This window comes from Kazachstania africana, chromosome 1, assembly GCF_000304475.1.
Source record: "Kazachstania africana CBS 2517 chromosome 1, complete genome".
Lineage (NCBI taxonomy): Eukaryota > Fungi > Ascomycota > Saccharomycetes > Saccharomycetales > Saccharomycetaceae > Kazachstania > Kazachstania africana.
The window spans coordinates 553,305-565,171 of record NC_018940.1 but is presented as its reverse complement, the minus strand read 5'-3'; the positions used below and the strand labels follow the sequence as shown (position 1 = coordinate 565,171).

Sequence of the window (11,867 nt, the reverse complement as noted above, 5' to 3'; positions counted from 1 at the left end):
TAAATCCCCGTAAACTGATGGAGTAGGACTGGCGGTGTAAACACAAAAGACTTTGGTGAAGTCAACAGGTTATGGCAATGCTTCAAAAGGGGTCACTGTTAGGTATTTATCCGAAGAAACTATCTGTAGCTCATTTATTTATGATCAAGATGATGAATATATATATTTTTGCTTCCATCAAAAAATTAATTTTCGGCCGGGTAAATATGTCATCAACTGGAATAAGCTTAAAATCTGATAGAGATTCTAATTGACAGAGATTACCAAATCGGTATACTCTAAGCTATACCTTCATGACTTTAAAAATGGTATTACCAAGATAAAAAGACACATAAAAGTTGTTAGAAAACAGATAACTTCGAACTCATGTGAAATTATCAGAAATGATTCCAGTCACAATTATAGAAAAGAAAAAGTGACATTCCTAAAAGCTAGGATAGAATCTGTCTTCATAAAAAAATTCTTAATATCAGCACAACAACGGCTCCGATAGATATGTCACATGATTAGTCTATCGGGAATTTGACAAGTGTGCTAGATGGACAGCAAAATGGAACAGATTGTTGCCTAACAATTGCGGCAATACCATTTAACGTTTCTTCCTATTTGACCAAGCGTAACGCAGTTGAAACTGCCCATAGTTTGTGTGTAAAATAGAAAAAAAGAAGATTATATTATTAGGTGGGGAATTGAAGTTGTTCCACTCATTAAAATGTTGTTTTTATTCAGTTTATATACAGAGAAAAAAGAACCGCAAAAAAAATTTCATTAACAACGGGTTCTTTTCATGTGGAAGATTCGAAGCTCCTTCGTCTCCACCATGGATAAAAAATTGGAAAAATAAATGCGCAAGCCCGGAATCGAACCGGGGGCCCAACGATGGCAACGTTGGATTTTACCACTAAACCACTTGCGCCTATTTGTTTCTTGTATGGGCAAGAAATATACTCTGAAGTACTACATACAATGACTGGGGCTTCCCATATACCAAGACCTGGTAGCGCTGCAGACCTGTCCAGACATCCTAAAATAAAGTGATACATATAAGTTCCTGTCAAATATAGAGTAACCCTTCGAGTTTGAGTACTGTTCCTCCTTGTAACAATTTTGCTGGAAATGGCATTATACTGACATTTCAATGTTTTGATAGTTAGAATGACAAATTTAGAATGTTCTAGAAGAATTCAATTACATAATAATGAGGTAATATGAGAACAGTAAATTTATCGATAGGAAACATTACATAATAATATGGTAATGTGATAAATTGATGAATTTATCGGCAGTAAATATTAAAGAATATTACAAATTTGAATATAGAACATGGAAAATTGTTACGAAGCAAAATATGTTGGAAAACGTATAAATACTCAGGTGAACACTGAAGTTTGATCAAAGTTTGTCTCAATGTATATTATTTATTGTATATTTTATTGTATAGAAAACCAGTGCACTATTTGGTATAACCACTGGCTAATAAGAATTATTTTAATTATTTGGCTGACATCCACAACATGAACAATATTAACGATAATAATATACAAGAGACATCCTCTGATCTTCCTTTACGTCAAATTTTCATGAGACGATCATATCTATAGGATTTTTTAATTGGTTAAAGTATATTTATATATCATTATGTATTTTTGCATGTATTACCGGGCATTTTAATATGTAAGAGATACGACTAGATGTATAGTCGCTTTTTTCGTTAAAAGAAGAATAGATGAATTGGGGAATTTACTCACAAATATTAATAATTTTATTCCCATTAAATGTGTTTTGAATAAGAATTTACGAAACTAGCATAAATTCAGGCACATTATTTTTACTGTCATTTATTTGTCAGAACGAAATTGTATTTAATTTTTTGTTCGAGAAAGGAACGCATCCAAAAGTTCCCAAGTACCAAAAAAATTGATCAAAAAATATAAAACCAAATAAAGCTACATATTAATTAATGATTAGGTTTTAACGAACCCTATGAGCCTTATAAATTTTATTCCATTAAATTTTCTTAAAATATATAACTCCTTTCCAAAGAACAAATTTTAGTTTGCAGTACTTAATCTGTTCCCATGGTCATGGTAAGCCCAGTGGAGTCTCAGATACAATGATCTATGAGTGTCAAAATGAGATCCTCATAGACATGAGATGAAGAGTTGCAGTTTTTTGCTTGCGGAAGATATTAATGCAAGAATCATTTAGGTACATTTTGAGAATTTTGTTTGACGTCGAGTACAAGACATGTGTCTACTTTATCTCAGACATGACTCGAGCCATTAAAAACCGTTCCTGCCATATGAAATAACGAGTAATTGAAAAAGGACTTTTGAGTTGATTTTGTAACAGCTTTGCAAGATAGAAGGGCAATTTTTCTCTCGTGTATTATAATAAAGTTTCAAAGCGGGGCTTCTTCAACTGTCTTATAACATTACGGGTTTCACGTTGAAAATTGAATAACTTTCAATATATGAAGGCCACATGAAACAGGATATCACGAAGCTCACTTCCTATAATCTAAAGTGTACAATGTAAGCAACACACATGAGCGTGTGTGTCTGAAGAACTTTAAAGTGACATAGCAGCTAAATAGTTCCTTAAGTCACTGCTGGTGAAAAATAAGTATAAATAGCAATCAGATATGCTTGAATATGAAGATATACTCTATTGCAACTTTTGTAATATTCAGATATAGAAAAACTAAGGAACATCATATTCATTCTTCTTCAATTCTAATGCTATATATTAACAACACTCCTTCTACAAGTAAAACTATATATATACTTGTGAAATCGCCAATCGCCTCAGACCTGGTTTAACATCTTTGGACCAATTGCGACTAAAATTTTGCTAATCTTCTGAAATGTTTTACGTGTCCATGTCCTTCCAACAAGGCTGTAAAGTTATGTCATCGATGACATGCGAAATTTCTGCGCGTTGCCATCATCTTAAGACGCGTCAATGGACAAATTACGCGTAAACTTGTGCTTATGATATAAATATGAAACCTTTGAAAAAGTTTCTATTAACGCTCTTTCTCTGAGTATACAAGCTTTTATCCTCCATACTGATAAATAATAGAGTAAGAAAGTGAAATAAACCTATTATATTGAAAAATGACCACAACTGAACACCCAACCAAACACCAAAAGTTGCCAGAATCTTTAAAAATTCAACTACGTTCTCCAGATGCTACAGTTCCTACCAAGGGCTCTGCAACAGCAGCTGGTTATGATATCTATGCCTCTAAGGCCATTGTTATACCAGCTCGTGGTCAAGGTATGGTTAGTACAGATATTTCATTCACAGTTCCGGTTGGCACATATGGTAGAATTGCTCCAAGATCAGGTATAGCTGTCAAACACGGTATTCAAACTGGCGCTGGTGTTGTTGACAGAGACTATACTGGTGAAGTTAAAGTTGTTCTTTTCAACCATTCCGAAAAGGATTTTGAAATTGTTAAGGGTGACCGTGTTGCCCAATTAATTCTAGAAAAGATCGTCGATGACGCAGAAATTGTTGTGGTCGATTCATTAGAAGAAAGCACAAGGGGTGCAGGTGGTTTTGGTAGTACGGGTAAATGATAATTTACAAATTTGATCTCATAATGTTAAATAACTTTATGTCTTTTCATTTCTCTTTCATCTATTTCGGGGTCCACATGCATAGCTTCATGTATATTTAATTTGATATATATCATTATAAGTTTTATTATTGAACTTCAAGGCTAAATACAAATATTATCTTCGAACTTCGAGTCTGAGAGATCTGTCTGATTGTTATTCGGGTAATGCAGGTCAACGCGATAAAGTAAGTCCTAAGAAATCTAGTAAATAATCAAAACCAAAAAAAAATAATTTAAGTATCGAAAATAGGTGAAAGGTGAACGCTTCTAAAGTGAACTTCGACTGATTTGGATTGTTTTATTTGAATTGATAGTGGTATAATTTATATGGTCAATGAGCTTAGATAGCGTTAGAACCACAACGCTCCCCAGGAAGAGGTTGTATCCGCTCAAGATGGAAACATTACCAATTTCTGAAACCAATCAACAAAAGGCCTCTCTTTCTACCGAAGCTAACGATACTGATATATCCCTGTTAAAAGAAACGTCACCTGTTATCCCAAGAACAAGTTCAAGCGCGGGGACTGATAATGATTTTAAATTTAAGAGGCATAAGAATAAGCATATCGAGGGAGCTCCAACGTTAGGAGAAAGGTTAGACAACCTTCAAGATGTTAAAAAAGCTAAATGGATAGAAAACTTTGACTCGTCCGCTCCCAATTTAACCATCCCTCAGCAATCAACACAGAAGCACAGATTTGAAACTTCCAAAACAGATCCAGGTAGTATCCCTTCCTCCCAAGCAAATCCTGATAATTCAGTCTTAAGGTCCCAGCAACCAACTATGAACGCTTGGCCACCGTTTTACTATGGTGTTGTACCATATCCCGGCTCTCCTGGATACCATCCCCAGATGGTACCTCAACCGTTCATGCAACTAGCGCCGCCAGGATCCTCAGTGCCCTCTCAATATTATAGTCAATCAGTCCCCATGATACCAAGCACATCAATTCAACCATTATATTCGGCGTCCCAACAAAGCAACTCAGAGCTCTTACCAGCGCCAACGTTACATCCAAATAACTTACAATATGTTCAAAAGACTAGAAAAGGTCGAAAATCCTTAGCTGATCAAAGAGGGCGCAGACTGTCGATAATGTCAAATAGAGATCAAATGATAATATCCCCACATCGTGATGTTCCAGATGATCAATTTTACAGACATATTGGAAATACCTCTTTTGGAGAGGGATTACAAGTCAGACAGCTTTTCAATTGGTGTGCAATCAGGAGCTATGAAACATTGAATGAAGGTGACAATACTAAAAATAAGATGCTGGACTATAAACTGAGGATCAATGATGAGAGAAACTCCTTTGTGGACTCAAAAAAAATTGCAATGGGTATTATTAAAGAATTCATCACGGACCTAAGACGAGGCAACATTGACATTGACTGGGAATATGAGGGTGATGACACCATATCTAATAGTAGTGAAGAAGAAGTCTCAGATGATCGAGATGAAATCCGAGAAGACACAGTATTAAGAAGTTTATTTGATGAAGGAGAAGGCCAAAAAGAAAGAAAGAAAAAGAGTAAGAGGAAAAGATTAATAACGGGTCAAGGTGGTGATAGTTTTGAGGATAAATATCTTTTACCAAACCCAAAGAATGTTGAAAATGAAAACAACTTGACTATTCTGACAGAAAAAGTGCAAAGATTAAAGGAAGGCTTCGCTCAATGGGCAAAAGCTTTAGACCAACAAGATCCTACGCAAGAATGGCAAGGCATTGATGAGATTCGAAAGGCGGAATTAAAACTCCTTTCCAGAGTGGGACAAAATCATAATGAAACGCAAAAAGGAAAAATAAGTGAATTGGAAGAAGATATTGTTAAACGTATAAACCGAATGCACATTCACGCGCACTTATTAAATTCACATTCAAACACTTTATGCGAATTAACTGGGAAGAAATTAAATGCAGTTTCACAGGCGGTCATTGAAAATGAAAACATAACGAATAAACATACCAATCCAAAACGTTTATTGCGTGGTCTGAGTGACTCGTTGTCCACACCTCACAGTTAAAAAACAGATGTCCTGCAATATGTACTGCGAAATTTAAATTATTTATTCATATAATTGTAACATTATTTTACATAAAACTTCTCAAAAGGTTGAGTCAGATCACCAACCCCATGGATCTGGCAAAACTACTTAGTTTTATGATAATACCCCCAGGAAGTTACAAATTTTTCATGAAAAAGATATCCTAAACTCAATTCTTGATCCAATAATTAAAATAGAAGAAAATAGTAACTTATCAGGAAACAGTAGAAGATGATAGCAGATGTTGATAAAATTACCCTCTTAAAAAATAAATAAATTGGGGCGAGCTGGGAATTGAACCCAGGGCCTCTCGCATGTTTGTGATTTATTTCCTAAGTTTTTCTTAAGAATCGCCCAAAGCGAGAATCATACCACTAGACCACACGCCCTAATCAAGGTATTTGTTAATTTCTGCACTACTGCTTATCACGGATATATAGAGAAATATTAATCTCCCATCACTTCCAGCGAAATTTCGAATAGAAAACATTTTTCAGTGACAACTTATCGTTGGTGTATGAGGAAATTCGCCTTTTTATGAGGCTGCCAGGTATAAAAACGTCCTGGCTTGTGGACATTGACCTGGGAAGCTGTGAACCAATCTTAGTTAAGAGATTGTTAATTTAAAAGTGTCTTCTTGGTTCTCTTCACTTTTATGGTAACCAGTTTGTACTTGTTAGTAAGCGAGGATATCTCATTACCCGGTCATTGTTACATAATTTTCACTAAAAAAATTTTAAATTTCCTTCGATGAGGTTCCTATATAACAGACGAAATATAAGGAAAATCACAATATATTGAGCTGTTTCAGATATCATAGTTATTGTTTTACCTGTGCTCAGAAGTTCCAATAAAAGCAATAGTATTAACACATATGTCAGAAGAAAATACCCTCCCAAATACCCAACCAGAGGAAGAGTTTATTCAAAACGATGAGGTCGATCAAGAAATTGTTCCTATGAATGACACTGACGCCCCACCAGAAGATGATGACGATATGGATGTGGAAAATGAAACTATCGAAATTGACATGTCCAATAACTCAAGTACATACTTTGACAAGCACACTGATTCTGTGTTTACCGTCGCACATCATCCTACTCTACCATTAGTTGTAACCGGTGGTGGTGATAACGTGGCACATCTGTGGACATCACATTCTCATCCTCCAAAATTTGCAGGTACCATTAACGGACACACTGAATCTGTTATTGTAGCATCTTTTACCAATAATGGTAAATTCTTAGTGACTGCTGATATGAATGGTAAAATTTCGGTTCACTTAGGTGTCAAGGGCGGTTCTCAATGGAAACCAGCCTCAGAGTTAACTGAAGTAGAAGAAGTTGTGTGGTTAAAGTGTCATCCAACTATTGATAACATTTTTGCATTTGGTGCCACAGATGGTTCCGTTTGGTGTTATCAGATCAATGACAAGGATGGTTCTTTAGAACAAATAATGAGTGGGTTTATCCATCAATCTGACTGTACTACTGGTGAATTTATTAACATCGACAAGGGTGAAAATACCTTAGAATTAGTAACATGTTCCCTAGACAGCACGATAGTGGGTTGGAATTGTTACACAGCACAACCAATATTCAAAATAACAAAATCTGAAATTAAAGGTTTAGAAGCACCATGGGTTTCAATTTCTGTTGCTCCACAAAGACTAACAAACGGTAATTCAGGTGTTGTTGCTGTGGGAGCAAACAATGGTGTCTTAGCTATAGTGAACGCAAACAGCCAAGGTGCAATTTTACATTTACAAACCGTTATTGAATTAAAGGAAGATCAAGATGAATTGGATGCATCAATTGAATCAATTTGTTGGTCCCCAAATTTTCCACTTATGGCGGTTGGCCTAGTTTGTGGTGAAATCCTGCTGTATGATACGTCTGTATGGAGGGTTAGACATAGATTTGTTCTAGAAGATTCAATCACTAAATTAATTTTTGATAGGGATGACTTATTTGCATCATGTATAAATGGTAAAGTGTATCAGTTCGATTCAAAAACAGGTAAAGAAAAGTTCATATGTACTGGTCACAATATGGGTGTGTTAGACTTTGTTTTAGTACAACCTACTAATCCAGATCAGCCAAGAAAAGTAATTACGGCAGGTGACGAAGGTGTATCACTTGTTTTTGAAGTTCCTAATTAGCATGTAAACAGAAATGAACATATATAAATGTGTATATTAGAGTTGTAATTTATTTTTCATTCTCACTACTACTTCAATGAGTCTAATTTCTTCAAGTTGGATTGGATGAGCCTGATAATGTCCTTTCTTTCACTTCTTAACACTTGACGTCTTGGATTTTCGATGCCAACTAGGTCAATTCCATCCAAGGAAATTAGGAGCTTTAAAAGCATTTCATTACAGTAATTACGTTCATAAATTTGTTTCTCATCAGTCGGATCAAAAGAATCAAGCAGATTTTCAATACGGGGTTTGAACTCATTTTCAAACCTCAGTAAGGTATTTTCCAGCTGTTTTTCTAATGTCATTGGCACTGGTTTCTCATCTTTGCTATCTATCGTCGATACATCCTTTTCACTTTGTAGTTTTGGATTGTAGAACGTTTTCCACAAACAAGCACTTATTAGAGTAACACACACACCAGTACATATCAAAGCTTGTAGTCTATATTCATCTGAGTACGCTAAACTAGTAGCTTCTCCAATCAACACTTTCAATTTATCCATTTAGCTCCAAATATTTTGCATGATATCTTCAATTTGAAAATTTTTTGGCATCTGCTTTTTTTAGTTCGGTCTTTGACTGTTGCTTGTCAAAAATGACAGCCGTTTGCTATAATGCGTCATTAATTCAACAGAAAAGATGGGCTTGCTCAAACCGATGATTAGTACTCTCGACTGACATCTTATATACTCTCAATTTAGTTAGTAGTTTTCTCCCACTGATCTTTTGAGACTTCTATTCAGCATAGCGAACGTGTCAAAACAAGTTTGTGCACCATCCATTATTCAGTCGGCTGCAAAAAATTATGTTCATACCATACAATTGAGTCGCACTTTAAAGAAGTGGGAAGGTTACGAACCATTTTCGTGGAAAGTAAAGTGGCCAATCAATTCACTGTTCGTAACTTGGACTAATTCAGACTTGTTGTTTCTAAGCAGCTTACGTCCTACCACAATAAGGCATTAGCGACCAGGAAAAGAAGTGAGATTATGTGCTCACTATTAATTAGGTTTTATCCATTATACATATATATATAACTGGCGCCAATTGCGTTTTCTGGGGAGCAGAAACGTCCACATAAAAGCTTCGGAGTTTTTTTACCGGGTAACGGAAGTATCACTATAAAACAATTAATTGGGTATATCAGGGGAAATGAGACAGACTGAAATAAGTTCTCCTAAAGGGCAAAGCTCAACAAGAAAGTAAATAGAAAGTTTCCACAAGCTAGCAGATTTTGGTGGTGCATACATATGATACGTTCAAGCTCTCCTACAAAATGGTTGTATCTATCGTGAAAGAGATTAATAAAGATGAGTTTGATTTCGAATTTGTGGGAGACCAAGCCGCTAAAATCCAGATATTGGCAAACCCTGACTCTAGTACGTTACAATTTCTTTTTGATATCTCTTCAGTGAACAATACTGTACCGATACAAAATCAAAAACTGGATGCATTGTTATCGCTTTTAAATATAAATGATACTGCTAAAGACGAGTTAGGTACGGTCTACTTAAATACTATCGAAAAATTGTATCGCACTATTGATTTACAAAATTCAATGAAAATCAATAGTCCAATGACAAACTATAAGCTAGTTAAGCTGTTAAATCTGTGCACTGACAATTGTTCAATTTCGAAATATCCCCATTCAATTCAGATGAGAAGACACTTAGTTAGGCTTTCAAAGGCTTTTTTCTATAGCGATAAAAATAAAATGGATAGCAATGATGTGTTGACATTAATTGAGTTAACCAAGTTTTTTTTACTATCTTCTGATAGCGATCCTACTTTTTTGAAGAAGAACGTTATCTCATCTTTAGAGCTAATATTAATTTATCTAGCGGATAAATATAGCCGCAAGATTAATTTCAAATATATAGTTCGTATTAAAAATAAAATGAGGACAGAAAACAGTGAAACTGAAGAACTCGCCCTTGATTATAGTCCAATTGCCAATAAAGGGCTAGAAGCCATATCATCAATACCAAATGCCATATCATTGGACGACATACTAGATCAGCGTATGTTGTCGAATGCTCTTGCCCTATATTCTCGAGACAACATTCACAACCACAAGCGCTTGAAAAAATCGATTTTATGGGGTAATCCCTATTTTGAAATATTCATTTTGAGTCTTTTGAGAAGTTCTGATATCAATTTGAAATGTTCAGCGATTAGTTTCCTAAAATTTTCAATTTTAGACAAGAGAAGAAACTCCTATAAAGATAAGCAATTGCTTAGTCAATTACTGCCTCAGGTCATCGATTCATTCAATTTTACAAATTTACCTTGGTGGTATGATCCGTTCGAAGTTCTTATAGACCTCTTGAATTTTTACAATACAATAAATCCGATGGGAAATCCTGTATTAGAATTCATAAAGGATACTAATTTTACAGGAGGACTAGTTTTGATTTTTTTCCAATGTTTGGTTTTAAAAACTTATACAAAAGATATTGTCGTCACCATGACTAAATTTATAAAACTTTTTGCCGCTATTGCTTCATTTGATGAAAATTATAGAATTCAATTGTTGGACAACTCTGATGTCATCCGTCATCTAGAATTTGCTATGGATAACCACGTTAATTTATTAAATGATTTCATTTCAAAACGTAAATTGCTAATGGAAATCGGTGAGGATTTGCCACAAATGTATGATGCCGAATTGATAATTGCATGGTTATCTTTGTTAAAGTCCTTTTCAAGAAGTATCACTGCATTAAGAACTTCCTTAACCAGAAATAAGTTAACGGAACTGTCATTGAATTTGGTAAATACTACCTATCAAATAACCCATAAGTGTTACTTTGCGGGAAAACAGTTCTCAACGAATGAAATGGAGGTATTGAGTACAACACTAGGCATCATATGTAATTTTGTCGTGGAATTTTCAAGTTTGCAGTCCTTGACCATCGAACTCGGTATAATTGACAGGGTAGAGGAGATATTAACTGATCCATTATTCAATCCCAACATACCCTGGAATAAACAATCGGTTAAAAGACGAGACGCTTTCAGGGGAATTAATGTAGATAAAGTTAAAACTAATGCATTATGGGTGCTTAGACACTTGATGTATAACTGTCAAAATTCGGAAAAGCTAGAAATGCTGTCAAAAATTCCAATAGATATTATCTTAGATTTCATTAATGACCCCTCATGGCCCGTTCAAGAACAATGTTTTCAACTAATTAGAAATTTGACTTGCAATTCACGTAAAATTGTTAATATTTTATTAGAAAAATTCAAACACATAGAATATGTTGAGGACCCTAATAATGATATATCTTCTCCAATTGGCTCCACATATCTTTTTGAATTCCTGGCCAAAAAAATGAAGTTATTAAACACAGCTGACCCTAGTCAAAGGAAAACTTTAGAGGCCATATTATATATAATTGTTAACTTAGCTGCCGTAAATGAAAATAAAAAAAGGTTAGTTATTGAACAAGACGAAATATTGGAGATAATATATGAAATATTATCAGAATCTGATCCGAAAAATGCGCAATACGGAAATGACAGTAATTTAAAATTGGCATGCCTCTGGGTATTGAATAATCTATTATGGAATTCCAATATTTCGCAATACTTACAGTACGCTTCCGATGAATTTAATGGCGATGATTCTGTCAGCGGTAGCGTACGCAGTATTTCAATAAATAGAGAGTCGTCCAAGGAGCCTAATTTGAGTTATTCTGCAGACAAGGATGATTATCCAACTGGCGAAAGCTCTGCGACTGGCGGTCAAGGCAATTCATCGAGTGACGAGGATGAGGAGTTTATACATCAAAATGAATTCAATGATGAAGATACTGTCCACTCCAACCCTGCAACTATTGAAAGATGTAAAAAATTAATTGACATTGGAATGTATGATCTAGTTAAGGTCAATATTTTTGATGAAGCGCTAAATGTGCGAGAGAAGGCAAGAACCCTACTTTATCACATGGATTTATTGAGAAAAGAGATGGATAAATAAA

At 34.9% G+C, this 11,867-nt stretch overlaps 5 protein-coding genes and 2 non-coding genes across 7 annotated transcripts; 4 read left to right on the top strand and 3 right to left on the bottom strand.

Annotated features, from left to right (window-relative positions):
* Window positions 1-845: 845 nt before the first annotated feature.
* Window positions 846-916, bottom strand: KAFR0Atrna2G. The gene has a single exon. It is a non-coding gene; the product is annotated as a tRNA-Gly (tRNA).
* Window positions 917-3,119: 2,203 nt separating this feature from the next.
* DUT1 (bifunctional dITP/dUTP diphosphatase) lies at window positions 3,120-3,587 on the top strand (the record flags this gene model as incomplete). The annotated part of the gene is made up of 1 exon (XM_003954794.1): window positions 3,120-3,587. One exon carries the CDS (start codon window positions 3,120-3,122, stop codon window positions 3,585-3,587), a length of 468 nt encoding a protein of 155 aa, XP_003954843.1.
* Window positions 3,588-3,962: 375 nt separating this feature from the next.
* Window positions 3,963-5,657, top strand: DSN1 (MIND complex subunit DSN1; the record flags this gene model as incomplete). The annotated part of the gene is made up of 1 exon (XM_003954793.1): window positions 3,963-5,657. One exon carries the CDS (start codon window positions 3,963-3,965, stop codon window positions 5,655-5,657), a length of 1,695 nt encoding a protein of 564 aa, XP_003954842.1.
* A 300-nt stretch (window positions 5,658-5,957) lies between these two features.
* Window positions 5,958-6,067, bottom strand: KAFR0Atrna1P. Its single transcript has 2 exons — window positions 6,031-6,067; window positions 5,958-5,994 (listed from the first exon to the last, which is right to left on the bottom strand). It is a non-coding gene; the product is annotated as a tRNA-Pro (tRNA).
* A 485-nt stretch (window positions 6,068-6,552) lies between these two features.
* SQT1 (Sqt1p) lies at window positions 6,553-7,839 on the top strand (the record flags this gene model as incomplete). Its single annotated transcript, XM_003954792.1, has 1 exon — window positions 6,553-7,839. The coding sequence occupies one exon, from the start codon at window positions 6,553-6,555 to the stop codon at window positions 7,837-7,839; it is 1,287 nt and encodes a 428-aa protein (XP_003954841.1).
* A 68-nt stretch (window positions 7,840-7,907) lies between these two features.
* On the bottom strand, window positions 7,908-8,384 carry SNL1 (Snl1p; the record flags this gene model as incomplete). The annotated part of the gene is made up of 1 exon (XM_003954791.1): window positions 7,908-8,384. The coding sequence occupies one exon, from the start codon at window positions 8,382-8,384 to the stop codon at window positions 7,908-7,910; it is 477 nt and encodes a 158-aa protein (XP_003954840.1).
* Window positions 8,385-9,157: 773 nt separating this feature from the next.
* VID28 (glucose-induced degradation complex subunit VID28) lies at window positions 9,158-11,866 on the top strand (the record flags this gene model as incomplete). Its single annotated transcript, XM_003954790.1, has 1 exon — window positions 9,158-11,866. The coding sequence occupies one exon, from the start codon at window positions 9,158-9,160 to the stop codon at window positions 11,864-11,866; it is 2,709 nt and encodes a 902-aa protein (XP_003954839.1).
* Window position 11,867: the final 1 nt, after the last annotated feature.